Below are 27,109 nucleotides of genomic sequence, written 5' to 3' on the forward strand. Positions count from 1 at the left end.
AAGTAATCGCGGGGCAATCCCAATTTTAATCCAATGTTGTCAGATTGTTTTCAAGAGTACGAAATCACGTGACTGCAAAATTAACATTGGGATCGGATTGGTCTTAGATTGGAATTGAAATAAGGTTGAAGAGTAAGCCTGCTGTTCATATTATAATGAAGTTTCTGTCTCCATGTTAAAATCATCGTTCGATCGACGATTTCGACTTTCAATGTGTTTACGGATTCCATTACCTACTTATTCTGTTCTTCTCTGCAGTGACGACATCTTCGCAACAGGCAATAGCCAATAAGTCTAGCGAACTACAATAAATAATTAAAAAAAACAGTGTAAATTTATCTTACCATATTTTAGTTATAACTAACTTTAACTATAGTTAAGTAGTTAGTAGTTTAGTTTAGTAGTTAGTAGTTTAGTTTAGTTTAGAACTCCTATGTTTTTCCCTAACATCTTTGTTATTGTTGAATTAACATGGTGCAACCCAGCCTTAAATTTTACAGGTGGGGTGATAAGGAACAGATTTTTTTTAAATTAGGTACTGAATTATTTATGGTGTCGAGGATACACTAGGCACTAAATGCTTACTCCATTGCTTTTCTTAATCGAATTTCACCTTGTGTAATGTTTGAGTTGTTGGATCATTGCATGCGTTATGCGTAGCTAGAAATTAATTTTATCGATAAAATCTGATCCACTCAACTTCGTCTGCACTCAAAAGGAATATTTTAGCAACACTTTTCATTGCTCCTCCCGCTCGCTCCTATTGGTGTTAGTTTATGTTTAAGCTCATAGCCTACTCCGATAACTGAAGTAGGTAACCAGAAGTCCAGAACAATGTATTTTTAATTTGAGTTCCTTGTATTCGTTCGTTCTGCATAGATACAAATTCAATCTTCAAAACCTATATTTTGCAAAGGAGTAAGTAATAGCATATTGCTAATAAGGCATATTTTATCAAAATCAGTTCAGTAGTCTTTGCGTTAACGCCGAAAAACAGACAAATGTTTCAATGACGTGAATGAGGTCATATTTTTAAGCTTTTATTAAATTTTCAGAATTTGACTCTTCTCTGGTTAAGTATAGATTAGCGTATTTTTTGTAAATAAATAAACCCTTACCAGTCTTCTCCTTTATTGTTTAGCTCCAGCCCGACGATTGTTGTTCCTCGAAAAGAAGTATATTCAGGAAACTGTATTTTAAAACCATCTGCTGGCTTACTCTTCAACCTAATTTCAATTCCAATCTAAGACCAATCCGATCCCAATGTTAATTTTGCAGTCACGTGATTTCGTACTCTTGAAAACAATCTGACAACATTGGATTGAAATTGGGATTGCCCCGCGATTATTTGTTACACGTGAAGTTAGCTATGAGACGGGCCGCAATAGTGTCGTCTAACTCTTTACGATTAATCGGTAATAGGACTTTTAAATGCTTTATCCTTTAAAAAACAAGGCTAATAAATATTTCTGAGTTAAATAAATATTTAATTTTATTCTTTTTAACATATTCCATCTATTTGAGCGATAGAAAATGGTCAAAATCATAAAATCACGTTTGACGTTGGCTGTATGCGGGAGGATCGTTGCCTTTTCTGCAACCCAACGCAGACGCGCTCCAATTTCAAATATTCTAAACATATTCAAGTGGTTGAGAAGAGTGAACCTTATTTTAGTTGCGAGAGTTAGTTATTTTTAGTTAGAGTTAGATATTTATAATTTTGAATTCATATTTAATTAGTTACTCAACTAATACGAGAGATTTACATAAGGGGTAAGTAAAAAAATATACTAGCTATATTATAAGTAAGTAATGTTTTATTATGGTTTTACTTACCTAACTAAATAATGAGAACCAACTATTTTTGTTTTGTCGCTGTATATAATTACTATCCTAGGTTACTTTATAAATATGATATTGACTTATAAAAACGATGAAGAAATTTTTGATTTTACGTATTTTGTAGATAATTATGCACAATTAAATTTGTTATTATTTACGTTTGTAAATAAATGTGTGTTACACACAAACCTTTATTATACTAGTGTAGTTAAATTAATTTATTAAATATGAATAAAATACAATATTTGTATTTTGTTGCGAATAATTATAAAAGTTTTTCAATTTCAGTAAATATGTCCAATCGGCCAAGTTATGCTCAGTTATGCTCAGAGTTTCTCGAAGAAAACCCGGGCATAGCTAGAGGAGTGCTTCGGACAGCGCACGGTAAATTGGAAACAAAGAGAAAATGGGAAACGTTAGCGAATACATTGAATTGTCTTGGAGGAGCAATTAAAAATGGACAAGGCTGGGCTAAGGTAATACTTGTTACTTTAAATATTAAATTGAATAATTTCATTAAAATTCAAACATGAAAGCAAGTCTCAAAGTCGAGCCTCAGATATTTTTAACAATTTATATAAACTGCATTTAAATCATTAACAATAAGATAAAAATTCATTTGTTTTCAGTATTGGGCTGAGAAGAAATGTGCTCTAAAAAAACATTGTGCAGATCTCTCGGCTTCAATGACACGTACTGGGGGAGGGACAGACAACCTAGCAGTGTTGTCTGCCCTAGACAATAGATTAGTGGCAGTAATGGGGGGACAAGAATTTGCGACGCGTGATACAATATTGACAGTCGACCCATTTCCTCAATCGGTAATATATTTAAATAAACGTACAATTTTGTAATAGAAATTTACATTACATTACATTTAGAATTCTCAATATTTAATAAATTTTATAATATTCTTTTCATTGTTTCAGTCTGCACCAGTAGTGGAAAACATTTTAATACCTGCAGAAAGTGCGGAAATGGATAGTTCCACAATTATAACGTCACACAATGAGGCAGTACAAGAATTACCCACGAGTAAATATTTGTAGTTTAGGAATTTTAAATTATTTTAAATATGCTCCATAAACCCATAGTCACTCAACCACAATTGGGATTTTTTGTTACAGCTCGAACATGTAACACTTCACTATTTTATTTTATTGACTTTTTTCTAAACATAAACAATTTGTAACATGATGTTTCAAGTGCTGATTTTACATTTTTTATGATTATATTTCAGTACCTGCGCCTGCGACGCCACTTCAAAGTACCCTTCCACAGCGACCCCGCCGACGCCGGTCCTCGATACAGAGAACGGTGGATATTGACATGCAGCAGATGACGGATATCGAAGCGCGGCGGGTTGAAGCCGAATTAATTACAGCGCAAGCATTAACCAAATTGTCAGAGAGCGTTAGCAATATTGAAAATGCTTTGTTATCTATTGCTAATGCAATTTCAGAAGTTGCAAGAAAAATGCCCAGTCAATAACTTTTCAAGATTATATTATTATGTACTTATGTGTTGAAATAATTTTTTTTATTATTCTTTTTTTATTTGTTAGGTAATGTATCATTTTATTTTAATTGTTAATTTGTGTTATATTAGTAGAAAGTATAGAAATAAATACTATGATTAAATAAAAAAAGTTTATTCATTTCATTCATCATCACATGTCAAAACTTAGATTAACAACTTAATAGATTAACCATTTAAAAATAAGTTGAGTAGGTAACTTATAACTACCAAAGCTGAAAAAATACAATTTTATACCAAATAACTAAACATAACTAGCAAATTTATAACAAATAATATAAAACTTCCCTTGCTTTTAACCTACCTCCTACTTGCCCACAACTGCTGAACTAAAATATTTCGTTTTTCGATTCCTCGTCTTAGTTCAGCAGCTGCAGCTGTGCTGCTAGTTGATTCTTGAGAAGAGACATCAGGGCATTCATTACCACACTCTGCTGTATTCTCTACAAGATCAACACCTACTCTATTAATACATATGTTATGTAACACACAACATGCGTTGATAATTTTAGCTACTGTATCTGGATGGTAATGCAGCACTCTATGTTTGTGTAAGCAACGCCACCTATTTTTTATTTTTAATATACCAATGGTACGTTCCACGGTATTCCTTGCAGAGCAGTGCAACTTAGTGTAGTGATGTTCTGGGGAGCCATCAGGAGCATCTAATATAGGTGTCATCATGTACTCCCTCTGTGCATATCCAGAATCACCTGAAATGTAAAACTATTTATCAAAATAGATTCAAAAATACAAAAATTCTACTATTTAAACTTATTTAAATAATTTACTTGCCTAGTAAATACACATTTTCTCCATTATTATTTAAAGTAATTAAATGTTGTTTAACGGGGTGCTGATTCCACACGAAACTATCATGCGATGCTCCTCCAAATGAAGCATCTACTGACAAGATTCTTAAATCTGCATCACTAATCTAAAAATACATATTAAATTAAAAACATGGACTTATAACAAATTGATTATTAAGTGTATTATTACTTACAATCATAACATTTCTTGAATGAAAATGTTTGCGATTAAAAAACCTTTCTTCATTATCTTTAGGTCTTATCATGGCTACATGAGTGCCATCAATACATCCAATAATACAGGGAATGTTAAATTTTTCATAAAATCTAGAAAATAAGTGCAACTTAATGAAACAATGCTTTATAGAAAACACAAAAAAAACAGTTTTATAATCCAAGATAAAAGGTAGATAAAAATTAGGTATTTGTCTTTTGCATTACCTTCGTTTTATAGCATCTCTTTCCGGACGATTTTGAGGAAACTTAATCCATTTTTTTTGAATAACTGCATTGTTAAGAGCTGCCGTCACATCCCTTATACTGCGACTAACAGATTGTTGTGACATGAGAGTACCATACGTGCCTCCAACTAATTTTTGGTAACTCCCAGTCGCATAAAAAGACAATGCTACTAAAACCTGCAAAAATTATTCAAGTCTAAAGCTTTTCTTATGTATATCACTATATAATATTATCAACATCAAAAAAGTCAATTATTAAAGACAATATACGTACCTTATATTTTGGTGCTATATCACTTCTTCTTTTATCAGTTGGCATAAAAGGTTTGATTTCTTCATAAATTTCCCCAAATAAAACCTTACTTACTCTATAATTCGCTCTAAATTCTTCATCATTCATGGTAAACGCTTTATCCGTATATCGCATCATACGACGCTCATCTCATCGTTGTTTTAATTGTTTTCTATGGGAATTACTCAAAATACTATAAATAACTGCTAACCGTGCCATATTATACACCAATAACTTATTAAAATCAATTAAAATAGTAAAACAATTCCTAAAAAGTTACACTTTTGCTATTGGAAAAATCACAATTGACAAGCAATCCGAACGCAATATCAACTCAATAGACCGCTGTCAAATAAACTCAAGAGTAGCATTTAGCGCCCGATCCCAATCCCACTTAGTTCTCATAAGAAATACGCAATTTGAAACCAATGTGGCGCTAGCGTCGATCTCAAGAGTACGAAATGTTAAAATTCCGATGTATCGACATTGGAATTAAACTCGAGAGTAAGCCTGCTGGTTAAATTTCAGCCAAATTTGTTCAGTAGTTTTTGCTCTGAAGTAACAAAAACCTTTTCTTACATCTACAATTACATTCAGGTTAATGTTGCAAGCAAGTTAGTTAACTGCTAACAGTTGAAGAGGAAAAAGGAGTAAGGAGTGCTTCTGAATCGGTTTAGCCGTTTCGATAAATTAAGAATTTTGTTTGTCTGTGTCAAATCATTGTTTTGGCTTGTATTCAGAAAATAAAGGCCTCTCCAATTTACTTTTTTCATACATTTTTTCAAAATTCATGCAGCAGGTGCGAATTGGATGGAATATGTATAGATGAATCAAAGCTGAAAAATTTATAATTCCGTTCAAGATCATTTTTATTTTAAGGTAAACTAAGTTATTATAATATGATTGGTTTGAAAAAAATATGTAGAATCTGTAGGTTACTGAACTGATTAGGTCCAGGCTCTAACACAACAATGGTTCCTAGTGTAAATTTCCTAATTACATATAATATCTTGTTTCCATTTTGGCAATATATTCTGTTCTAAAATAGATCCAGTTGTTTTTAGTAGGTAGATTGTAGATGTATCATTTTTATTTTTAAATGATCCACTGTTCTTGACCTTCAAGTATTTATCAATGCTTTATATTAATGAGTAATTACTGTGAATGCTTATGTGCAACTTGTCTTTTAATAAAACAAGGTAATCGCCTATTTTGGTGTAACTAAGGGTTTTATAAAATTTTGTTGTCAGGAAGTTTTCAAGACTTGCTTTTAGTATAGGAATTATTTATTAAAGGGCCATTTAGCAGTTTAGCTCTGCCATTTTCTTAAACTCTTAGATTCAGTAATCAGATCAAATTTGTAAGGAACACACCCTGTAAATCAGTCGACATAAACAAACACGCCATTCAATGCTTTCTTACAGTTTATTCTACAAAGTAAACAGTCATCTCTTCCAAAATAAAAATAAATAAATAAAATAAAAAATGCGACGAGCGGCCCCAATAGGGGTCGCGGCCGCGCACTTAAACTAAGCGTTAAGAAGAAATCACAACATGGTTTTAATTTATTTAATCGTTATTTATTATTTCTATACAAATAGAACTGTACAGATAATTTTTTAAATTATTTACCACATTTCATCAGCTTTCACGATAAGACTTTTTACAAAAAACTGAAAACTAACGCCCCCCGTTCCCCGCTCTCCCCCCCCCGCCCCCGCTCCCCGCTGCCCCCGGCCCCCCGCTCCCTCCGGCTATCGCTCCGCACGCGGGCACCAACTATGTTGGTCTCGCTCGTTGACGTTACACTATTATTGACAATCTGGCAGCCCTATTGTGCTAGCGTCCGGTCGTCCCCTCTCACCTCGCCCGCCGGGGCCGGCCCGCTCACACAACATTACTTTAATAATTTCAAACGAGTCCCATAATACTTTAAACGCTCAATAGACAAGCTTTCCCCCGATCGACGCGATGGCAGTGATGTAATGTTTCCCCTCGATCGCTGGGCGAGGTGCGAGATTGCGACCACAAATTCGATTCTTAGCTACGAGTGCTCTTTGAATTACCACAAATATAATTTACACAATTTCGAATAAACATTTAATAAACATAACTGAGTATAGAATATCTTTCTCTTAGTAGAAATAATTTAGGCACATTACGAGCACGTTCTATTTCAAGGAGCGTTTCGGGTCCGCTCCGTTTTGACAAAACATAAAATATGCTGTAACAAAGTAAATGTAAGGATTGCCTTTAAGTACATAGTGATATGCAGGTTTCAGTATAACAATATATTGTGTTACCTTTGGCCCGTGCTACGATTAAAGCCTCCGTGGCGTCGTTTATATAATTTAAATAGTTACATATAGATGTCTCATCCCCGGCGAATATAAAATTTATCAAATTACACATAATTTAGTCGCTTTGGGAAAATATATTTGAGCTTTTCACATTTGTGTATATAATTATGCCGTAACCTTAAGAGTTAATATTATATAATATAAATTCTATTACAAAATTGTTTCAGAATCAGTTTTCATATCCTTTGTTTACAAATAAAATGAAAATTAACAAATATTAAAACTTAATTTCACATCCAATTTAAGATTTAGCTTACAATTTTAAATAAGGTTTTAAAATAAAATAAATATCCATAATTAATTCGCCAATCACACTCCCAATGCGTATAAACAATTGCCATGCTCATATCGACAATACTTTGTGGTAAAACAAACAAGCACTTTAATAATTTCAAACTAAACCAGTCTCTATATAATCTTTAAAAACAAATGCCCAAAGCGCTCTCAGACTTAATCTTTTCAATTTCATTGTGATTCTTACCATTGAGATTGGATCTAATAATTACAAAAATATTGAGGCTCGGTCCATTATTTCTATACATGTTAAAATAATTTGTGAGTTTGTGTGGGACCCAATTTAATTATCTAAAGTTGCCTAAGTTTTTATACTGTCTTAACACACACTTCTAATAGAAAAATTGACAGTGTTGACGAGTACATTCCTCGTTTACATAATTTATAATTTATTTAATAGATCCTAAACCAATAGCAAGATCACTGCTGCACTGAACCATGACTAGCATAAAATTCATTGGACCTATGCTCTCTACTATATTAAGTATTGCTTTAACAGAGGTATTCGTTCATTCGATACATATCTTAATAGATGTTTGCTTACTTTATTGATTGATTTACACTATGAGAATTTTTCGTAAACAATTACAATGTAAATAATGTAACTGACAAATCTTTTAGAAGTAAATGAGATTCAGTAAAGCACGATTAATATAATATATATTCCGACATAGATTGACGTCCAATAAAGTTGAAAAAACCGTGATTTCCGAGTGCGCTGAGGGCCCTAAACCGATATCACATGTTTTATTATACTTATTGAGTCTCATCATAATGATTCACAATTTCGATCGCTTACAAATTCGTTACTCTACTGTACAACATTACAAACTGCCAGAAGAGCGAAAAGATATTTTACAAAAGTGGCGTCCGGCGTTCGCCGGAGCGCGTCACATCGAACGGAATAAATTAATATGCGCACTCTCTCTACATACAAAAGTGTCGAACGCGTCGGTTTCATCACAGAAATAAGCGGGAACGGTTAATACTTACAATGGAATGCCACGAGGATGGGTGCGTAGTGGCCGCGCGGCTCACGGATATCGCTCACACACTGTCACTGACACTAACACTAGCACTGTAGCACGCACTGTGCACACTGTGGCACTAACACACTGTGGCACACTGTGACACACACTGTGGCACACACTAGCACTGAGTCCGCGAGCTCGAGGGCGGAGGCGCTTCAGTTCAGGTCGCGGTCCTCTAAGTACTTGTACTCGAACGTGAAGCCCTCCTTCTTGCGCTGGCCCCACTTCTCGTAGTCAAAGTATATGTATGTGCCCTGGAATACATTTTTTAACAATTGTATTATATTGTAAATTTTTTTACGTAAATAACACAATCAAAAATTCCAATTTTCTCATCTGAGAACTGTTGTATGTAAGTTAAAATGAAAATTTTCTCAAATTAATAAAAGTTTCAACCCTTTAACACACTCTTAAAATTTAATCTAATAATAAGCTTCTTGAGAACATCTATATTCATTTGCAACATTAAAAAATTAAATAATGCCAATGCAAAATAATTTCTTAGTACAAATTTTTTTTAAATACTTATCAACACCAAACCGCACCTGCTCATACTCCTCATTGATGACCTTTGGCTCCTCGTGCCTCTGGAACCACATCATATATTTGGTGTGGAACCGCCAGCTCTGTTTCTTGAGCGCTTTAGCCGCGAGGTACTGCGCCTTCGTGCCCTCCATGTAGTAGAACACAAAGAATAGCGTCTCTGTCGAGAGACGCTGGAAGAACTCCACCGTGTCTGAGTGGGGTAAGAGCACCTGGAATGTTGGTCAAACATTGCTTTAACAATAAAAAGAGTTTATTTTCTCACATCAGTTACATAAATAAGTTTACACATTTTCAGTACATATAAATAAGTGTGAGACTGGTGCCTAAACTAGGTAATAAATATTACCTGTATTTTAGGTCACCAGGCCCCCACTCCACAATTGTTTCTTATATTTACTTTTATGGTGTTTTTGAAAAGTCACCTATTTAAGTGTTCTTTATTATTAAGAATGTGAATATGTCAGATACATTTCAATTAAATTATTTTTAAATATATTACTTATTTTCCATCTTAACTACTTTATATTCACTTAACCTACTTAACAAATCTAATAACTTTTTAAGCTTTACGAACACAGTACTTTTCAAAAATAGATATGCAACAATGTTTTGCTGTTAAACATTAACATTTATTCATCAAAACTATATTAAGTTAATAATTTTATTGTAGGGGTTTACAGATTCGGCGTCCTCTGTATTAGTATTATCGCATTTGAAATAAATATTATGTCATAGTCGGTATTTACCTGATTATAATACGCGGGCGTCTGACATATATTCCTTGGCAGGTACACCCTCGTGCGCTCCGAGTCTGATGGATGCGGCATGTGGTAGAACGCCGCCTCCATCATCTGGAACTGTACTTGGTGCTCCTGGGGAAAGGGGGTGGGGTTTACATTGCAGCTGTACACTCGAAACAATATTTAGCTTAATGAAAATCTAGATGCAAAGACAAAATATAACGTAAAAATTATTGTTTTAACGTGATAACGTTTTTAAAATCGTTTTAGTCGGGTGACATGTTCAGAAACTTGTGTCACACCAAAACCTCACGAGCGCGATCGCAGGTATAACGAGAGAGAGACGGACCGATCTCCCGTCTCATCTCGAGCGCTGCCACCAATAAGACGTTGTCACGTAAACATCTCGATCGAAAACCTACTTTACAAACAACCAATTTTTTTTTAACTACTTGGCAAAAAGATTAATTTAATAATTGCCTTGATATATCATAGTTAGGAGCAAGCATAGCTAGAAGATGTCTGATGCCTCATTAAAGGAGTACTCTCATCAGAATATAAAAAAAAATGCAATAAGATACCTATGCATATCTTCCACATTGAGTAATAAAAAATAATTAAAAAAAAAAGATACTATAAATATTTTTCATCTATATAATTAGGAATTCCACTAAACATTACTTAACCTAATTGAGCAAATAATACGAACAATATTCTACACTTAGGGCGTTTGTCCACTACAAGGAATTTTACGGTCCGGCATTCCGATTTTTTACGGTCCGGTATGGCACGCCATTAATCTATATACTAGCTTGTGCACTATACGTAATTTTACTGTCCGACATTTTACTTTTCCCTATTCCGGATGGTTTGTTGTGTCTACGAGTCGCTGTAGGTATAATTGTTTTCGAATGCCCACTTGCTTGGATTTTACTGTTTTCACTGCATATGCCAATTAAAAGCAAGCTCTTGTTTTACTTTCTTTTAGTTGGCAATGAGATTTGAGAAGTCGGTATTGTTATTTTATATACATTGACCAAGCATTGACCTATAATTACCTATTATCTAAGTAAGTGTTGGTAAATTAAAGTTCAAGTGGGAATAGCTTTAGCTCCTCGTCACCGATTAAAATAAATAAGTGAAACACGCATTTTAAATCTCTTACGGAACTTTACTTTTTATTATAACGAAGTAATATAATATTTCACCTTCTATATTTTTTACTCGTTTCTTGTAAAATGCAAAAACAATCATTTATGATAGCATTATACCGCCAAACTTCCTTGAACTGTACCGCACTGATCCGAGTAAAGACGGACAGGTGCACAAGCAATTCATCGGTTTTTTCATGCCACACCGGACCGTAAAAAATCGGAATGCCGGACAGTAAAATTCCTTGTAGTGCACAAGCGCCCTTAGGGCCGATTTTTCAATCCCTGGTTAAAACTTATCCATCCAATAAAGTATTACACGATAATATTAAAATGTCACCTGTAAACTGTCAATTGCGGGCAGTACATTTTGAAGTTGTAGTTTTATACGTTATTCGACGAATAAGTTTTATCCATGGATTGAAAAATCGGCCCTTAAACAACTTAAAAATAAAAATAAATAGGCACAGCAAACAATACATACACGTACCGAGTTAAGCGGCAGGGGCCCCAGCGGCGCGACTCCTAATAACGGTGGGATGTGCGCCTGAGATAGGGGGACACCTCTTCTTGTGTTCTGAAATTATATTTTTATGCTTTTTTTATAAAGACTATTCCCTTCTTAATTGTTAATTCGAGGTTATAAGGTTTAATTAACTGTACATAGAAGTAGAACATTCTAGACACACTAGCGCATACTATGAGTTTTTTAAATATCATTTTCTAAACCAAATTAGTTTTAGCATTCTAGAACATAGAAAGTAATGTTCTAGAATGCTAAAACTAATTTGGTTTAGATAATATTATTAAATCAAATCAAATCAGAAATGTTCTTAACTTCATTGTTCTAGATTCTAGAACATACACGCACACTACAATAACGTTATACGTTAAACACGAACATCACAACACACATTGCGCACGGCATAAACGTTCTAGAAAGTTCTAGAACATTCACGCACACATTGCGCACGGCATAAACGTTCCAGAAAGTTCTAGAACATTCACGCACAAGTCACGCTTATCACAAACGTTCTAGAACATTCACATTTCACGCGCTCGTCGCGCTCATCCCAAACGTTCTAGAAAGTTCTAGAAGCTTCTAGAACATCGTCGGTGGCCCACCTGCGTGTGGTGCGCGTCGAGCCCCGCGCGGTGCACGGCTTCCTGCGCCATGCTCTTGAGCGACGCGGTGGTGGGCCGCTCGGGGCCGCCCGCCCCGGTGCCGCCGCTCAGCGCGCCCGTGCTCGGCGTTTCGCTCACTCTGCCGCTGTGGATTGTAAATAATAATCAATATTTCACATTGAGGTATTACTATAGAGAGGACACCACGACCAAAAACTGTGTAACAAGCGCGGCGGCGCCGGCCGGCTAGTGAGTAGACACTTTGTAGATATTCTGCCTTTTATTACTATACATTAAAACCAATCAAAATATAACAAATAAATATTGTTTATCTTATTAAAAAACTATGAATAAAATTATCAATTAAAACCAATCAATGTAACAAAAAAAAATGGCTTGAGACGATTGACTAACTCGTGTTAGAAATAGTTTAGTAGAGATGCCCTCTCTAGTACGTAGTACATGGTAACTCAATGATATTTCAGGACTATTTTCACACACGGCACGATCTGATCCCATACTAAGCTTTCGCTTGTGTCATGGAAACCAGATGGCTAATAAATACATATATAATTTTAAATAAATACTTATATAGATAATTAACATCCAGACACAGAGCAAACATCTATGTTCATCACACAAATATTTGCCCCGGGTGGGAAGAGAACCCACGCCCTCTGGCTTGTAAGGCAGGGTCACTATAAACTAAGCCAACCGGTCAGTCAATAATAGTATAAGTAGATAATATTATAAGTAAGCATTAGTTCACACATTTTTGTTTTATATAATTGCTAGTTTTTACAAATTTTCATATACAAAAAACACAGTTTCTATTTGCACCACTACACAAATACCGTTTTCTCTGCATATTAAAGTGAAACTTTTATTACATCGTCTCAAACTTTTTGGTCTGTGTAGCGCATGTCGCGTGTATCGCGGCTGCCGAGTAGGTATACCTAATCGGCAGCCGACCGTCACGCGACATGCGCTACACAAAGCAGTGTTCGGAACCGTTCGAACAGTTTCACTTTTACCGTGGTTTCATAAAACCACACAACATTTTTATTGTTATTTAATTATTATTATTTTCACAAAATATAAAGAGATTCACTCACTTATTCAACATATGCTGTGGCGTGTGGTGCGCATTATGCACGGGCCCGTTGACCGCGAGCGGCGACGGGGGCGACGGCGTCACGCTCCGCGCGCTCGTGTTCACGCTCGCGCTCACGCTCGAGTTCACGCTCGCGTTCGAGTTCACGCTCGCGTTCGCGTTCACGTTCACGCTGGGGTTAGCGTTCACGCTCGCGTTCGTGCTCGCGTTCGGGTTGGGGTTCGCGATCGCGCTCGATAACGTCGTCGCGGACGAACTTTTTGACGTCTGCGGAGTAGTATGTTTGAATTTAAAACAATGGTATTCATTAATTTGTAGTATTCTAGTTTAAGAAAAATAATTTAATTTTAAAGCATTTCCTGCTCTCAATAAAGCATAACAACCATTTTATTTTTATATTTGCTACACTAAATAAAATCACATAATACTTGAAAATAAAAATCATTAATTCAACTTCAATAATTGCAAATCTGTAATACTTCAAACAAATATAAAACACCTACAATCATAATAGAATTATATAATATCATCAATCGACCTCACATGTACACTGTAAACTTACAGGGACTGGTATTGTGGGCGGCGGTAGGTGTGTTGCCGTGTGTACGGGCGTGTTCGACACTGGACCATTTTCCAACACTTCTGCAACAATCGTTTCGCTATTTATATGATAAAATAGTCACTTTACTTAAGGATATAGTGTGTGTAGGGTGACGATCTATGCAATATGTGGAATTAAGAATTATTTTTAAATTAGTAGGCTATTTGATCCCAGGATATGTTATAAAGACGGAATAGTATTAAAGTAAACTGAAATAATTATTATTAATTGATTTAGTTTTTATGGATATCCAATTATATGCCACATGATCAAATATACATAATAATTGAAACATTATAAACATAAGAGTTATTATAATTATTACTTACCAATATAATTAATCGAAAATAAAACCATCGTTAAAATTATTGTGAACAATCAAATTATTATTTTCAAAATAGAATTAAAACTATGCAAATGAACCTGTTCGAAATTATAATATTCACATAAGTAAAGCGTTACAAATATGTTTATTTATGATTGTATAGGCAATTATTCATGCTTATAAACCATCTATATTCTATGTTTTTCTTACACCAAATAACGAGTTTTATTGAAATAAATTTTTCCAATGATACACCTCGAAAGATGAAACACGAAAATCACATATTTCAAAAAATTCTTCGTTAAATCGAATTAATTTAATTAAATATATTTTTAAATGAAATATTAATAATCCATTTAATATTTCCAATCACAAATATAAGAACAAAACTTGTTGGCGCAAAACACTTTAATTACGCAGAACGTCGTGTTAATATAATATTATGTACGCATCCACAACATTACATCAAACTATCCACATTTCGAATTCAAACCAAAACAATGAAATTAATTACATAATGAATTTAACGTAAACTAAAACGACGCAATTATTAAAATGACCCAATTAAAAAAAAACACACAAAACTATTTACACATGCACACGTCAAATTACCATCGTCCATATTTATTCTTCATTTGCGCGGGAAAGCATTTTACTTTTGTTTTTTTTTTTTAATTTTCACAAGGCACAGAACGCGCGTCGAATACAGCTTCGCGACTGGCCGGAATCGTCGTCTCATCGAGGTTGGATTCTCGCCAATTTGACAGAGATTCGTAAAATGTTTGGCATCGCGCCAACTTTATTATACGTGAATGCTGCTCAGCCCATTCACTCGTGATAACGCACATTTGTTTTGTAAACAATGTAGCGTGCGGTTAACCGAATTTGATACGGTCTTTTTCTAATCAGTGAATGTAATGAAGTTTAATTTAGAGAGATTTGTTATTTGAATACATACGAACTTTTATATGAAATTTTATATCGGTATAATTATTAGGTTTTTTGAACAATTTTTTAATTTTAATTTTTTGCATTACTTACAATATTATTTTGTTCCGATAAACATGACAATGACATATTCATGTATTGTTAAAAAAAGATTTTCCATATTTTGTGATCCGTATAAAAAACTATTTTCCGGGATATTTGACACTGATTCTCTACTGAAAAGAAAAATTAACTTACCCGTATTATTAGGCCGCTGGTGCGGAGAACTGGGCGCGGGCGGTTTGATCGGCGTCGACGTGCCCGACGCGCCCGTACTGTTGTTTATACTGAAGATATAAATAATATGTAAATACATTTTATAAGGTTTACCAAATAAAATAAAAAAGAGCCACGTGTGCCAAGCACAAGTGTCAGAAATGAAACTTCTTTGGCAAGATTTAAAGATACCAAAATCGTTGCCTTACTCCATGACGTGACGGTATTGCCATGACGCGACCTTGAAATTTTACTCTTAACGCACCTAAAGAAGTTTCACTTCAAAAATACTCAAAAAAGCTATTTAAAAGCTAGTCTCTAAAGATGTATTATTATGTATCTAAATTTTCGGTTCACGACAGACACATCCCTAAGCTTTTGGCGTTTACTGAATAAAAAATATATTCCATGCTGCATGCATCGCATCAACTTGCGCATGCAATATTTTACAAGGGTGCTAATATTGCGATTTTTTTAATCTAAATTTATGAAAAAAATACAATGTAATAGCACTAAAATGGTATTGTCATTATGGCTTACGAAAATTGAAGTATATTATGAAATGAGCATGATGCATGATTAGCGTAATGGTGTGTAAATAAATAAAAATTGTGGGTTTGTGCGCTACGAGTGTGGGAGTTGTGTGTGTTATGACGAGCGAGGATAGTGTGAGTGTGTGTTATGACGAGTGAGGATAGTGTGAGTGTGTGTTATGACGAGTGAGGATGGTGTGAGTGTGTGAGATTAGTGGTAGCTGTGTGAGTGTGTGTTACGACGAAGAAGGATGGTGTGAGTGTGAGTTATGACGATCGTCGGTGGTGTCATTATGGGTAACGAAAGATGAAGTATATTATGAAATGAACATGATGTATGATTGTGGAAGGTGTGAATGTGTGTTACGACGAGCGAGGGTGGTGTGAGTGTGTGTTACGACGAGCGAGGGTGGTGTGAGTGTGTGTTACGACGAGCGAGGATGGTGTGAGTGTGTGAGTTACGATTGAGAATAGTGTTAGCGGTGTGTCGCGGGACTGACCTATTGTTTGTGGCGGAGTGATTGAGCGCGGTAAGGTTAGCCGGACTAGGGGCCGCGCCGCACGACACCGCACGGAGCGGTAGCGGCTTGACCGGCTGAAACACGGACGTTAACTCGTTAGTTTTAGGTTCTCTGTACAATATTTAAAATATTTAATTTAATATTCAAACAAAATAAAAAAAGCTCCGTTTTCAATATTTACGTTGTTCTAAATTTATATTGAAGAGCAGTTAAAATAAAATAAATATCAAGAATAAAATGAATAACTGGATAGAGTTAGTTTTAGGTTCTATAAAAATATTAATGTTTTTTTCTTTACACAAATTTAACTATCAAAAAAATTATTAGTCACAATTTCCAAGACGATAAATGTTAATAATTGTTAAAATGGCTTACGGACATTTTTTATCCGAGCCGATCGATAACAACAATTTTTTCTTTTTCTCCCTATCTATTGCCAAAGAACCTAAAACTAACCATAGACAACGCAAGTTCAAAAAATCAATACTCCACATAACTACAACTTTATAATTGAGGTATAAAATTGGAGTTAATGATGATATCGGATGTTAATGTTGTGAATGTGTGCGCGTGTGTATTGTACTCACTTTACTTACGTCGTCCTTCTTCTTCTTGTCTATGATGTCGACGGAGTCTGACGTGTGATTGTGTAGGTCTAGCGCGGGCGACGTGGGCGGACTCGTGCCTGAAAATTGGTTAATTATATCATAGATTAAAGAAATTATATTATCAATAAGATTAAAATTTTCAAAACTGTCAAGTTCTTTCTTTTCTTTAGATATTTTGGACAAGTCTTTCTTTATAAAATACATACTTGGTTTTTCAGTTTAATGTGAAAATAATGAATAATTTCAAAATAATGAAACTTTTACAAATCAGCTGATACATAAAGCCCAAAATTTAGCAGTAATTTTTTATTTTTGCCTCATCAATAAGTATTTGCGTTAAGTTAGAAAAAGGAATCATTTCATTAATTTATAACAAGCCAATAATATTATTACCTAATTATAATTTAAAAATTGTGTTGATACCTGACAGCATGCTTGTCGGTGATCCAGGTGAGTCATTACTATTGTTACTATCCGTCGTTGCCGATGAGGGTACACCAGCCCCACTCAATTCCACCTCCTCGAGGCCGTTAATGTCCTCGTATATGTATTCGTTCTCCTCATAACCGGGCTCTAGGGACGACATGATGTAGTACTCGACGTCCTCTCGAATGTTCTTTATCTGGGAGGTTATGGATGCCTTTTCTTTACGTAAATCTAGCTATCGATTGAGCACACTGACGCTATATATAACGTTATACTAATATTTGTTGAGTGTAGAGTATTAAAGCCTCGTATTTGTGGTAAACATTTGAGAAACATATGTTGAGCAACAATGTCGCTGTAAATTTTGTTTAAATGTTGCCGCTCCACAGAGGTGAATTTTTCTACATGCATTATCATGTTGCAACACATTTTTTGGTAATAAAATGTTTACCATGAATATGGGGCTTATGATATAGCTAAATAATTTACAGTCGTAAGCCTTAGCCATATAGAGGGGTATGAATACTAGTATTTCATAAAATTCTGCATCTGCTTTAGGGATTTTGAGAGGAGAATTAAATAAATTATCTGTAAGACTGAATTTTTAATTGACCACTGGGAATCGAACCCAGGACCATTCAAATATTACGCGACAAACACATATTGATTTAATTTCTTACATAAAATAAAATTTACACTAATAAATAAACGAGATCTGTTATAAATTGAAAGAGAAACATTTTCAGTCATACACACTAATTGATATGGGTATTTTTTGACTCATTATCTGCTTTCTGTTTTATACAAGATTAATAATTTCTTCTAAAATAAGAATCAAACTTATGGAACTAAATAGAAATTGTGCCAAGAAAGTGACCACTTTTTAATTAATTTACCACATATACATTTCAGAAATATAATCAAACACATAAGAAAAATACAAGAACATATTGTACTAAAAGTAGTCATGTCTCAGGCAACCATTCCTTGGTTTTCATCAAAACAACAACTAAGTATATAATATTCATAAGACACATTTAGAAATTTATCGGCATTTTGTTGCATGTGAAACTTAATTTAATAATATGTACCTAATTATAACTTAACTGTATAACAGTTAAGTTATACTAATTATAACTTAACTGTATAACAGTTAAGTAATAATTAGTTCGAATACATTAAATATTTCATCTATCTTACACGCACATTTTACAAATGCCAAAATTGTACATTTTATACAATAAAACAAACACTACATCATTGATTTTGATGAAATTTAGTATGACCATAATTATCTAGAATTTAGACACTACTTTTCTACAAGTGTGTTGTGTTGAGTGTACTATATCTAAAAATAACAAAGAATTGAGAATCACCTGTTCGACTTCGACAGACATGTTGTCGAGCATCCTTAACAACGTTTCGAGTTTCTTTATGTGATACCTATGCCTCTCGAGTTTCAATTTTAATTCCTCCATCCTGTCCTGTTTCTCCTTGTCTAGTCGTTTCTTTTTACCCACTAATAGTGACTCCACTTCCGATTCGAAGAGATCAATCTGAAACAATAATACATATTTAATACACTACTTCCTACTAATCCTACTAATATTATAAATGCGAAAGTTTGTGAGGATGGATATGTATTTGTGTATTTGTTACTCTTTCACGCAAATACTACTGAAACGATTTCAATGAAATTATGCACACATATAGAGTAACTTGAATTAACACATAGGATAGGTTTTATTCCGGAAAACCCACGGGAACGGGAACTATGCGGCTTTTTCTTTGAAAACGCGGGCGAAGCCGCGTGCGGAAAGCTAGTATATTATGAAAGTGACCATAATATTTAATATGCTACTAATATTATAAATGCGAAAGTTTGTAGAATGTATAGCTGATATATGTTAGTTTTTGTTTTAGGCAAAATAGCTGATCATATTTGTATTAAATTTTGTACAGAGCTTTGGTAAGCTAATACAGATAATAATAAATAATATAAACCCTCATTAGCATGAACAATACTTTTAACCACGCGAGTCACGCCGCGGGTATAATATAGTGCATAATGCAAATATAACTTGTTCAAGGAGCACATAGAGAGATGGAAAATGCTTTATCTATTGAGCTATATTGGTTTTATACCAACAAGTAATAACAGAGAAATCTAATTAATATTGAGATAGAAAATGGGAAAATATTTAACAATAATATAAATGCTCATTACAAAACTATAGAGGATAGAATTAAACTTTAAACCAAATTAAAACAATATACATAAGCAGCAGCAGGTGCAATGGCAGATGTTCTCATATTTTTTATTATTATTTTTTTCTTTAAAATTGCATAATTTTATTTCTGTAAGTAGTTAATTTCTTCTTTATATTCATGCACATTGTCATTGCAATGTACAGAACATTCCATGGAACAGCTTGGAAATGTAACAAAGAAAAACTTTTCAATATATTATCGAACAAATAATAACTTTTATGAGTTTTTGTATAAATACTGTAGCCATCTATAAAGTGTGTGCCAAGCACACATGTAAGATGTGGAACTTCTTTGGCAAGTGATATTTAAGAGGGGCGATCAAGAAGACTGTAACAATTATAGACCTATCTCTATTTTACCAACATTAAGTAAGGTATTCGAGAAGTTAATATTAAACCAATTGAGTAGTCATTTTGCATCTAATAATTTACTGCACACCAAACAGTTTGGTTTCACAAAGGGGCGCTCAACCACAGATGCTGGAGTTGCACTTCTAACACATATATATAAGGCATGGGAAAACTCAAAAAATGCTCTAGGGATATTTTGTGACCTCTCCAAGGCATTTGACTGCGTTGAACATTGTACTTTGTTACGTAAACTTAATCACTATGGAGTTAAAGGAAAAGCCCAGAACCTCATAGCGTCATACCTGCATGATAGGATACAGACTGTAGTTGTTAATGGAGAACGTTCTAGCGGTGCGTCAATTAACATTGGTGTGCCACAGGGGTCAATTTTAGGTCCCTTCTTGTTCTTGGTATATATCAATGATCTTCCCTATTATTTGCAGGATAGGTGTGAAATAGTTCTGTTTGCAGATGATACCTCATTAATTTTTAATGTGGATAGGCATGACCCAAATGTTGACGAAGTGAACAGTGCTCTTTTACACATATCTGAATGGTTTACTGCCAATAATTTATTATTAAATGCCAAAAAAACAACTTGTGTTGAATTTTTACTTCCTAATGTAAAAAAGTTGAACAGAGATATTACCTTGAACGGGGAGGTATTGCATCCTACTGAGTCTACTGTATTTCTAGGGTTAACATTGGACGAGAAACTACAGTGGGGAGCCCATGTCAACACCGCTGCAGGTAAGCTCAGTTCTGCTGCATATGCAGTCAGAAAAATAAGGCATCTCACCGATGAAGATACGGCTAGATTGGTTTATTTCAGCTACTTTCATAGCATTATGTCCTATGGAATTCTACTGTGGGGCAGGGCTGCAGATATAGAAACTATATTTATCTTACAGAAAAGAGCCATTCGCTCTATATATAATTTACGTGCTCGGGACTCACTAAGAGATCATTTTAAGAATACTGGTATCCTTACTGTACCATCACAGTATATATTTAATAATATTTTGCATGTACACAAAAGCTCTGACTTACACACAAGAGTAGGAGATAGACACGATTATGGCACAAGGAACAAGAATAGAATTGAAATGCCATTTTTCCGATTAGCTAAAGTTAAAAATTCAATTATGGGTCAAGGTATACGCTTATACAATAGAATTCCTCACAATATTAAAGAGTTTAGTAGTTCTAAATTTAAAACTTACATAAAAAATGTACTAGTTCAGAGAGCGTACTACAGTATTCAGGAATATATGGACGATAAAGACCCATGGAGGGTTGTCGCGTAAAAACCACAGGACAGTTCTTTGGCATATTATGTAGTTAGGTAGATATAAGTTACATATTATGTAAATTTATTGACATTATTTAAAAGAGCAACTATGAAGTTTCTTGCCGATTCTTCTCCATAGATACTGCTTTCCGAATCGGTGGTAAATGTTAAAAATACTATGTAATGACGATTCGAAAGTGCTACTAAATAGTAGTCTAATTGAATAAATGAATGTTTGAGTTTGAGTTTGACAAAAGTTTCAAAGATATGGGTATCTTCTCGTCTTAATCGTCGCTTTACTCCATAACGTGACGGTATTGCCATGACGCGACATTGAAATTTTACTCACAATGCGTCTGAAGGAGTTTCTCTTCAAAAATACCATGGGAAATCTAACTATTGTGTGCTTCTATTTGAAATTTGTACATAAACACCAACTCACTTGTAAATTAAGTGCGTCAATAGAGGATATGAGCCATGATGACATCTCCTCTCGCTCCTTCTGCGCCGGGTCAAGTTTTTGAGCAGCTCCTAATCCTTCCTTTGAATATGCCTTTGTCTTTGTTTCTCTCTCGACAACTTTGAACCTTTCCATTTGCTGAAACGATATAGGTAATGTTTAGATGTTGTTGGTAGGTTTAAACATATAACATGTATTCATGTAAGATCAATATTCATTTGTAGTTTACATTATGACACATAAAATGAATATGAGCATGTGTAAAGTAGATCTGCCTATAGGAAGCAGAGTGTATTAATATTCTAATAATACTTAATTTTTGTATACTTTTCAAATATTGTATATAATTTATAAGGGACAGTTAATACAATAAAGTTTTATGGCATTCAAATGCTTTATAAATATAAATTTATAAAGAATACTATACTATACTACTAATAATATATAAGAATCTGGCGGGTCACGAGTGGCTGAGTTGGTCAGGCATCCGCCCCGGAATGGCGCGAAGGATGCGGGTTCGAGTCCCGCCTCGTGATCGAATTTTTTCTATTCTTTATAAATTTATACAATAAAGTTTTACAATAATAATGGGACATATAACAAAACACATGTACAATAAGAACATAACGTAAATTGTAATGCAAATTCAATCTGGACCTATATTCTCCAGATTTTCCATCCTCATGGAAAAATTATATAGCAACAAATTACAATATAACTGCACTTTTATCCAGGTCATTTTACATGAGTCAATATCCCCAATAATATGATGTTTACTGAATTTTCAAACATAATTTTTGTGTCAAATACTATGTTATTCAAATTCGGTCATATCATCCATGATTTAGTGGACTGTTTACATGTTTTTGTTAATAATTTTTCTTTGTATCGGGGTTTTACTTTACGGAATCAAACTGACTACAAAATCAATGTACATATCATACTATAGAAAGTAGCAATGATAAATATAATATAAAAGCCAAATCTATATAATTATATAAAACTCAAAGGTGACTGATATAGTGATCTATCAACGCACAGCCCAAACCACTGGACGTATCGGGCTGAAATTTGGCATGCAGGTAGATGTTAGGACGTAGGCATCCGCTAAGAAAGGATTTCCCGAAATTCTTGCGGGAACAGGGAAAAACGGGGATGCACGTACAAAGTCGTGGGGGGAAGCTAGTAGTATAATATAAATATAGCTACATAGTAAATTACTAATAAATTGTTTTATGGGCCCTAAGCTAATTGAAATAAATGTGAAAGAAATAAATAAAATATATTTATAAAATATTTAATAATCTACTAAGTAAAAAATTCAATCATAGTGTGACTGTAACTAATAACATCACATTGGGAAAACTTTGATTTGATAATAACTTCATCTTTATACCTTGATCTGCTTTTTATATAAAATAAATTATTATAAATACAAAACGGACTTTGCTTGTCTGTTATCCTAGCTAAACTACTGAATTAATTTCTCTGAGTTTAGAATTTAGATAGGCGGAATATTGAAAAGTCATGAGACAAAACTTGAATGGTGGTGGGATGTATGAAAATCTTGTATAGGTTATGAATATTGTGTGATAGCAGATATTTCTATATAATATTTTGTAGGGAAATCTAATATTTTATAGGGAAACTGTTAAAATGGTAAAAAGGTGAGCATAGAACCAAGGGACATTGGTATTAATTTGCATTAGTAACAAATAAGAAATGTCTCTGACTGGCAGGACACAGAGCACTACCTACGATCGCCTACTTTCAATAGAAAACCAGTCAGTGAAACATGGATGCAACTGTTACATACACAACTAGGGGACGAGGTACTTCACTTTTGGGAGCGGAATACTAATAAATAAAAATAAAGAAGGGCTGCTGCTAAGAATTACTGTAATAAAGTGTTAATGATAAGATAGACTATTCAATAATACAATGTGTACTGAAAATTGCAGAGCAGAGATTGAGTATCAAAGGGTTATTTCAGTGTTGTGTAAAACCAAGCAAACTAAATTGTATTCTACAAAATGAAACAGTGTATGTGTGAAATATCATTATCGAATAACATGAAGTATTTGTAATACACATAAAATATGAGTTTTGTATTAATAGTTTGTTGGCTAGCCTAGATATTTTAAATGAAGCTATTTATAATGTGAACAATTGATTAAAATTACCCATGGATAATAAAGGGAAAATAATATAACATATTTTAATCAAGGCTCCTAGAGTAAAACTACAGACAATCAACACACACTGAATATAAATGGTATATATAATGGTTATAATCATATGAGACTATTTACATAAAGTATGAGAAGATTAATTACAAATTTCAAACAATAGAAATTATCACGCTGGTTTAGAATGGAAAAGTAAAATGGAAAATTTTAGTCTCAAAGGTTTTATATATAGAAAAATGAATTAATCTTTTTTAACTAACCTTATACCAATAAGCTTGTGATATTTAGTTTGTTATGTCATATTCTGATTAAAGTTAAAATTTCTGAGAAAAAACCCACAGCATTCATATAAGTAGAAAACTATAATTGAGGGTTCATAAACAATAAATGAAATGTTTAATTGAGATTATCTCATTATATTGAGCCTATAAACAGCACCATATGTCACTTTATATACCTATTTGTTATTCTATATTGATAAAACCTAAGGAAAATAAGCAGTATAATCTATGCATTATCAGTTTTCAAGGCATATATGCAAATGATTGTAAACAAAAATAAACTGACTTACTGTTTCTATTAGTTTCCTATATTCTAAAAGTGTACTCTTATCCTTAATTTCTCCAGATGCGATCCACGATTTGATCTGATCCCGTAGCCTCTGGAGTTTTTTAATTTCCTTCTTGAGATCTGCCTCATATTTTTCCTTCTGATTACTGTTCGTCGCATTGTGCACCTTCTGCCAGATGTCTTCAAACGTCTCCACACCTTCTGTGACCTTTTTTAAACACCTATCTATTTCACCTGAAAACAACATTGCTATCAATAACAAGAATTAAAACCTGTTTCGCAGATGCATTGCACTAAACGTGACGATATTCCATCGAAACATTGTTTACACAACTCAACTGTACTGTTTTCGCATCCTCAGCGTATCAATACACACAATTATCACGTTAGACTTGGAGAAAATCTACGAATATAAGCACGTAGGACGCGATTAACACATCAATCAATTTTACAAATATTACGTATAAATCGAGAAATCACGACATAAAGTAGTAAATTTATTGCACTTTATAGTGTCGACAGTACGGCCGTGTTCCCAACGGACGGACAATAGAACTCTAGAACACGTATCTACATAGGTTGGGGTCAATCAATCCCTAACCTGATAACATAACAAATTACCTTGGAGTTTCCTTGTCGCAGCCATAGCTATTTACACATGTGGACGAACGTTCCGTACATATCCTAAACATACAAACTATTTACAGGGAAATGCACTAAAATTATTGATAAACAGTCAATCTACACATCTGAAGCTTTGTTCGAATCCAAGATGGCTACCGTACACCGCTCGAACTCTCAATGACTGAACGCATCCAGGGCGATAATCACAGAATGATTCTGTTTCGCACCTGGAATTGCATTCAGTGTGAATTTTTCATAAATAAATATGGATATGTTGTCACCAAAACAACAAACTTCAAATTTTCTACAATATGATTTTATTGTACGTCGCGTAGACCATCAGTCAAGTGCGCAGGCGCAAAATAATAGAGCAACCATAGACAAAATAGCTATTAAATGACAATTATAGGGTTAAGTTGGCATATTTTTTTATCAAATTATCATAGTATAAAATTAACAATTCTAATTGATATTTTATAGATAAATCATTTAAAACAAAAGTCGATACATATTAAGATTCAAGCTAACTTCATTATAATAAATTCTTATCTATCTGTACCACAAACAAAACAAGTGCAATCAGTTTTGAAAACCATTACTAGATGTCGTTGAAACTGAAGTAAAGAGTTTCTATAATTGTCAAAAGATGGCGCAAGAATGACTTTTTCACACTTCCATTATTTATAATAATATATTTTCGTATTTTTTTTGTTTGTTGTGATTTTTAGTTTCCGGGAAATTATCGTGATTTCAAATTATATTTTTAAAAGCAATTTATGTGTTAGTAGTAGCTGTGGTAGTAGGGATATTTTTGTATGCAAGAACTTAATACATTCTAATTTACATAATATTATTCTGTATTAGGTACATACCTATCCTATATAAAATAAACGTGGAGATTCTTATTATTTTATTATTTTAGCACAGAATACCTACTAATTAATAACGCTAATTTTAGGTATAGTTAACAGACTTAAAAAAGAAACATATTTTTTACTGTATGTATTACTTATATCTATTCCTTAGACCTCTCCACTCTGACAGACAGCGGGAAGCGTCTTTGTTTTATTATGTAGATATGTAGTGATAATGAATAAACGTATGTTTTGCAATGACACAAAAAGCGTGCAAATTGATAGAAACAATAAAATAGTATATAGAAAATAACTAGGTTCAAAAACAATAAAACAAAATCTCATTTTACACGTCTTGAAACTAATGAATATAATTATAAATACTAGACAATAATGTGTCAAATAAGTCTCATACATACTTGCTATAGTCATGTTTAAAATGTCCTTGCATTCATCGCCAAGTCTAATCTTATGCTTAACCTTACCTGAAAGAAAAATAACACTCCGAACAGTTGTTTTGTTAATACAATACGACGGTATTAATAACACTATATAATTTTGTAAACCTTACCACGGTTGACTTTTTTGGGTATTTGGCGATATTTAGACACGGCAACGTGCGCCATGGTCACAGAATTCTACGGTATACTAATTACCTCGACAAATGGTAAGAAACTTCTCTGAAACTACCCTCATATATTTTATGCTTGCAGCATCCAACATGAAATAATAATTGTAAACAATGAGGGTAGAGAAACGACATACTTAGGCATATGATTAAATAATTTGGAAAATCCAAAAGTGCACGCCTCATAATTTTTTTTTAATAAATATTTATTAATTATTATTTTTGTTTATTTAATAACAATTAAACCACATCGAATCAGACCCTGAAAAATGAAAGGGTTCTATTCCTGAGCATACTCAAGCGTAAGAGAAAAAAAAAGACTCGATTAGTAAAGTATTTCGGTCGCTATCG

The 27,109-nt window shown here is 33.7% G+C and overlaps 3 protein-coding genes across 11 annotated transcripts in view; 2 read left to right on the forward strand and 1 right to left on the reverse strand.

The window, feature by feature from the left end:
* The window catches only part of Cdk12 (Cyclin-dependent kinase 12), a 220,360-nt gene that overhangs the window by 158,919 nt on the left and 34,332 nt on the right, over positions 1–27,109 (forward strand). The gene's annotated exons all lie outside the window — the stretch shown is intronic.
* LOC149483626 (uncharacterized) lies at positions 2,070–3,401 on the forward strand. Its single transcript, XM_089702988.1, has 4 exons — positions 2,070–2,318; positions 2,472–2,663; positions 2,772–2,877; positions 3,083–3,401. Exons 1-4 carry the CDS (start codon positions 2,070–2,072, stop codon positions 3,331–3,333), a joined length of 798 nt encoding a protein of 265 aa, XP_089559114.1. The 3' UTR covers positions 3,334–3,401.
* On the reverse strand, positions 6,662–26,797 carry Not3 (CCR4-associated factor Not3). 9 transcript variants are annotated; one of them, XM_089702759.1, is made up of 16 exons: positions 26,697–26,797; positions 26,550–26,610; positions 24,654–24,886; positions 21,876–22,031; positions 18,898–19,077; positions 17,519–17,735; positions 17,084–17,172; positions 16,467–16,561; positions 15,416–15,504; positions 13,867–13,946; positions 13,306–13,571; positions 12,191–12,335; positions 11,550–11,642; positions 9,921–10,046; positions 9,174–9,383; positions 6,662–8,882 (listed from the first exon to the last, which is right to left on the reverse strand). In XM_089702759.1, exons 1-16 carry the CDS (start codon positions 26,754–26,756, stop codon positions 8,784–8,786), a joined length of 2,199 nt encoding a protein of 732 aa, XP_089558885.1. In that variant the 5' UTR covers positions 26,757–26,797; the 3' UTR covers positions 6,662–8,783. The 9 variants fall into 9 exon arrangements, with proteins under 9 accessions (XP_089558885.1, XP_089558883.1, XP_089558886.1 ...); XM_089702757.1 differs by having other exon boundaries at positions 13,867–13,943; positions 17,075–17,172; XM_089702760.1 differs by having other exon boundaries at positions 17,075–17,172; positions 17,519–17,717; positions 26,697–26,796.

Source organism: Colias philodice, chromosome 13 (genome assembly GCF_061535455.1).
Source record: "Colias philodice isolate Cphi_HAF_F1 chromosome 13, ilColPhil1 Martin Lab GWU primary, whole genome shotgun sequence".
In the NCBI taxonomy this organism is placed as follows: domain Eukaryota; kingdom Metazoa; phylum Arthropoda; class Insecta; order Lepidoptera; family Pieridae; genus Colias; species Colias philodice.

Bases quoted from the DNA above. Each gene is read 5' to 3' on its own strand.
- LOC149483626 (XM_089702988.1), top strand. From the start codon at position 2,070: ATGAATAAAATACAATATTTGTATTTTGTTGCGAATAATTATAAAAGT. The intron at 2,319-2,471 runs GTAATACTTGTT...ATTTGTTTTCAG, and splicing joins ATGGACAAGGCTGGGCTAAG to TATTGGGCTGAGAAGAAATG. The intron at 2,878-3,082 runs GTAAATATTTGT...ATTATATTTCAG, and splicing joins AGTACAAGAATTACCCACGA to TACCTGCGCCTGCGACGCCA.
- Not3 (XM_089702756.1), bottom strand. From the start codon at position 26,756: ATGGCGCACGTTGCCGTGTCTAAATATCGCCAAATACCCAAAAAAGTC. The intron at 22,032-24,653 runs GTAAGTCAGTTT...ATATCGTTTCAG, and splicing joins ATAGGAAACTAATAGAAACA to CAAATGGAAAGGTTCAAAGT. The intron at 9,384-9,920 runs GTAAATACCGAC...CCAACATTCCAG, and splicing joins CGCCCGCGTATTATAATCAG to GTGCTCTTACCCCACTCAGA.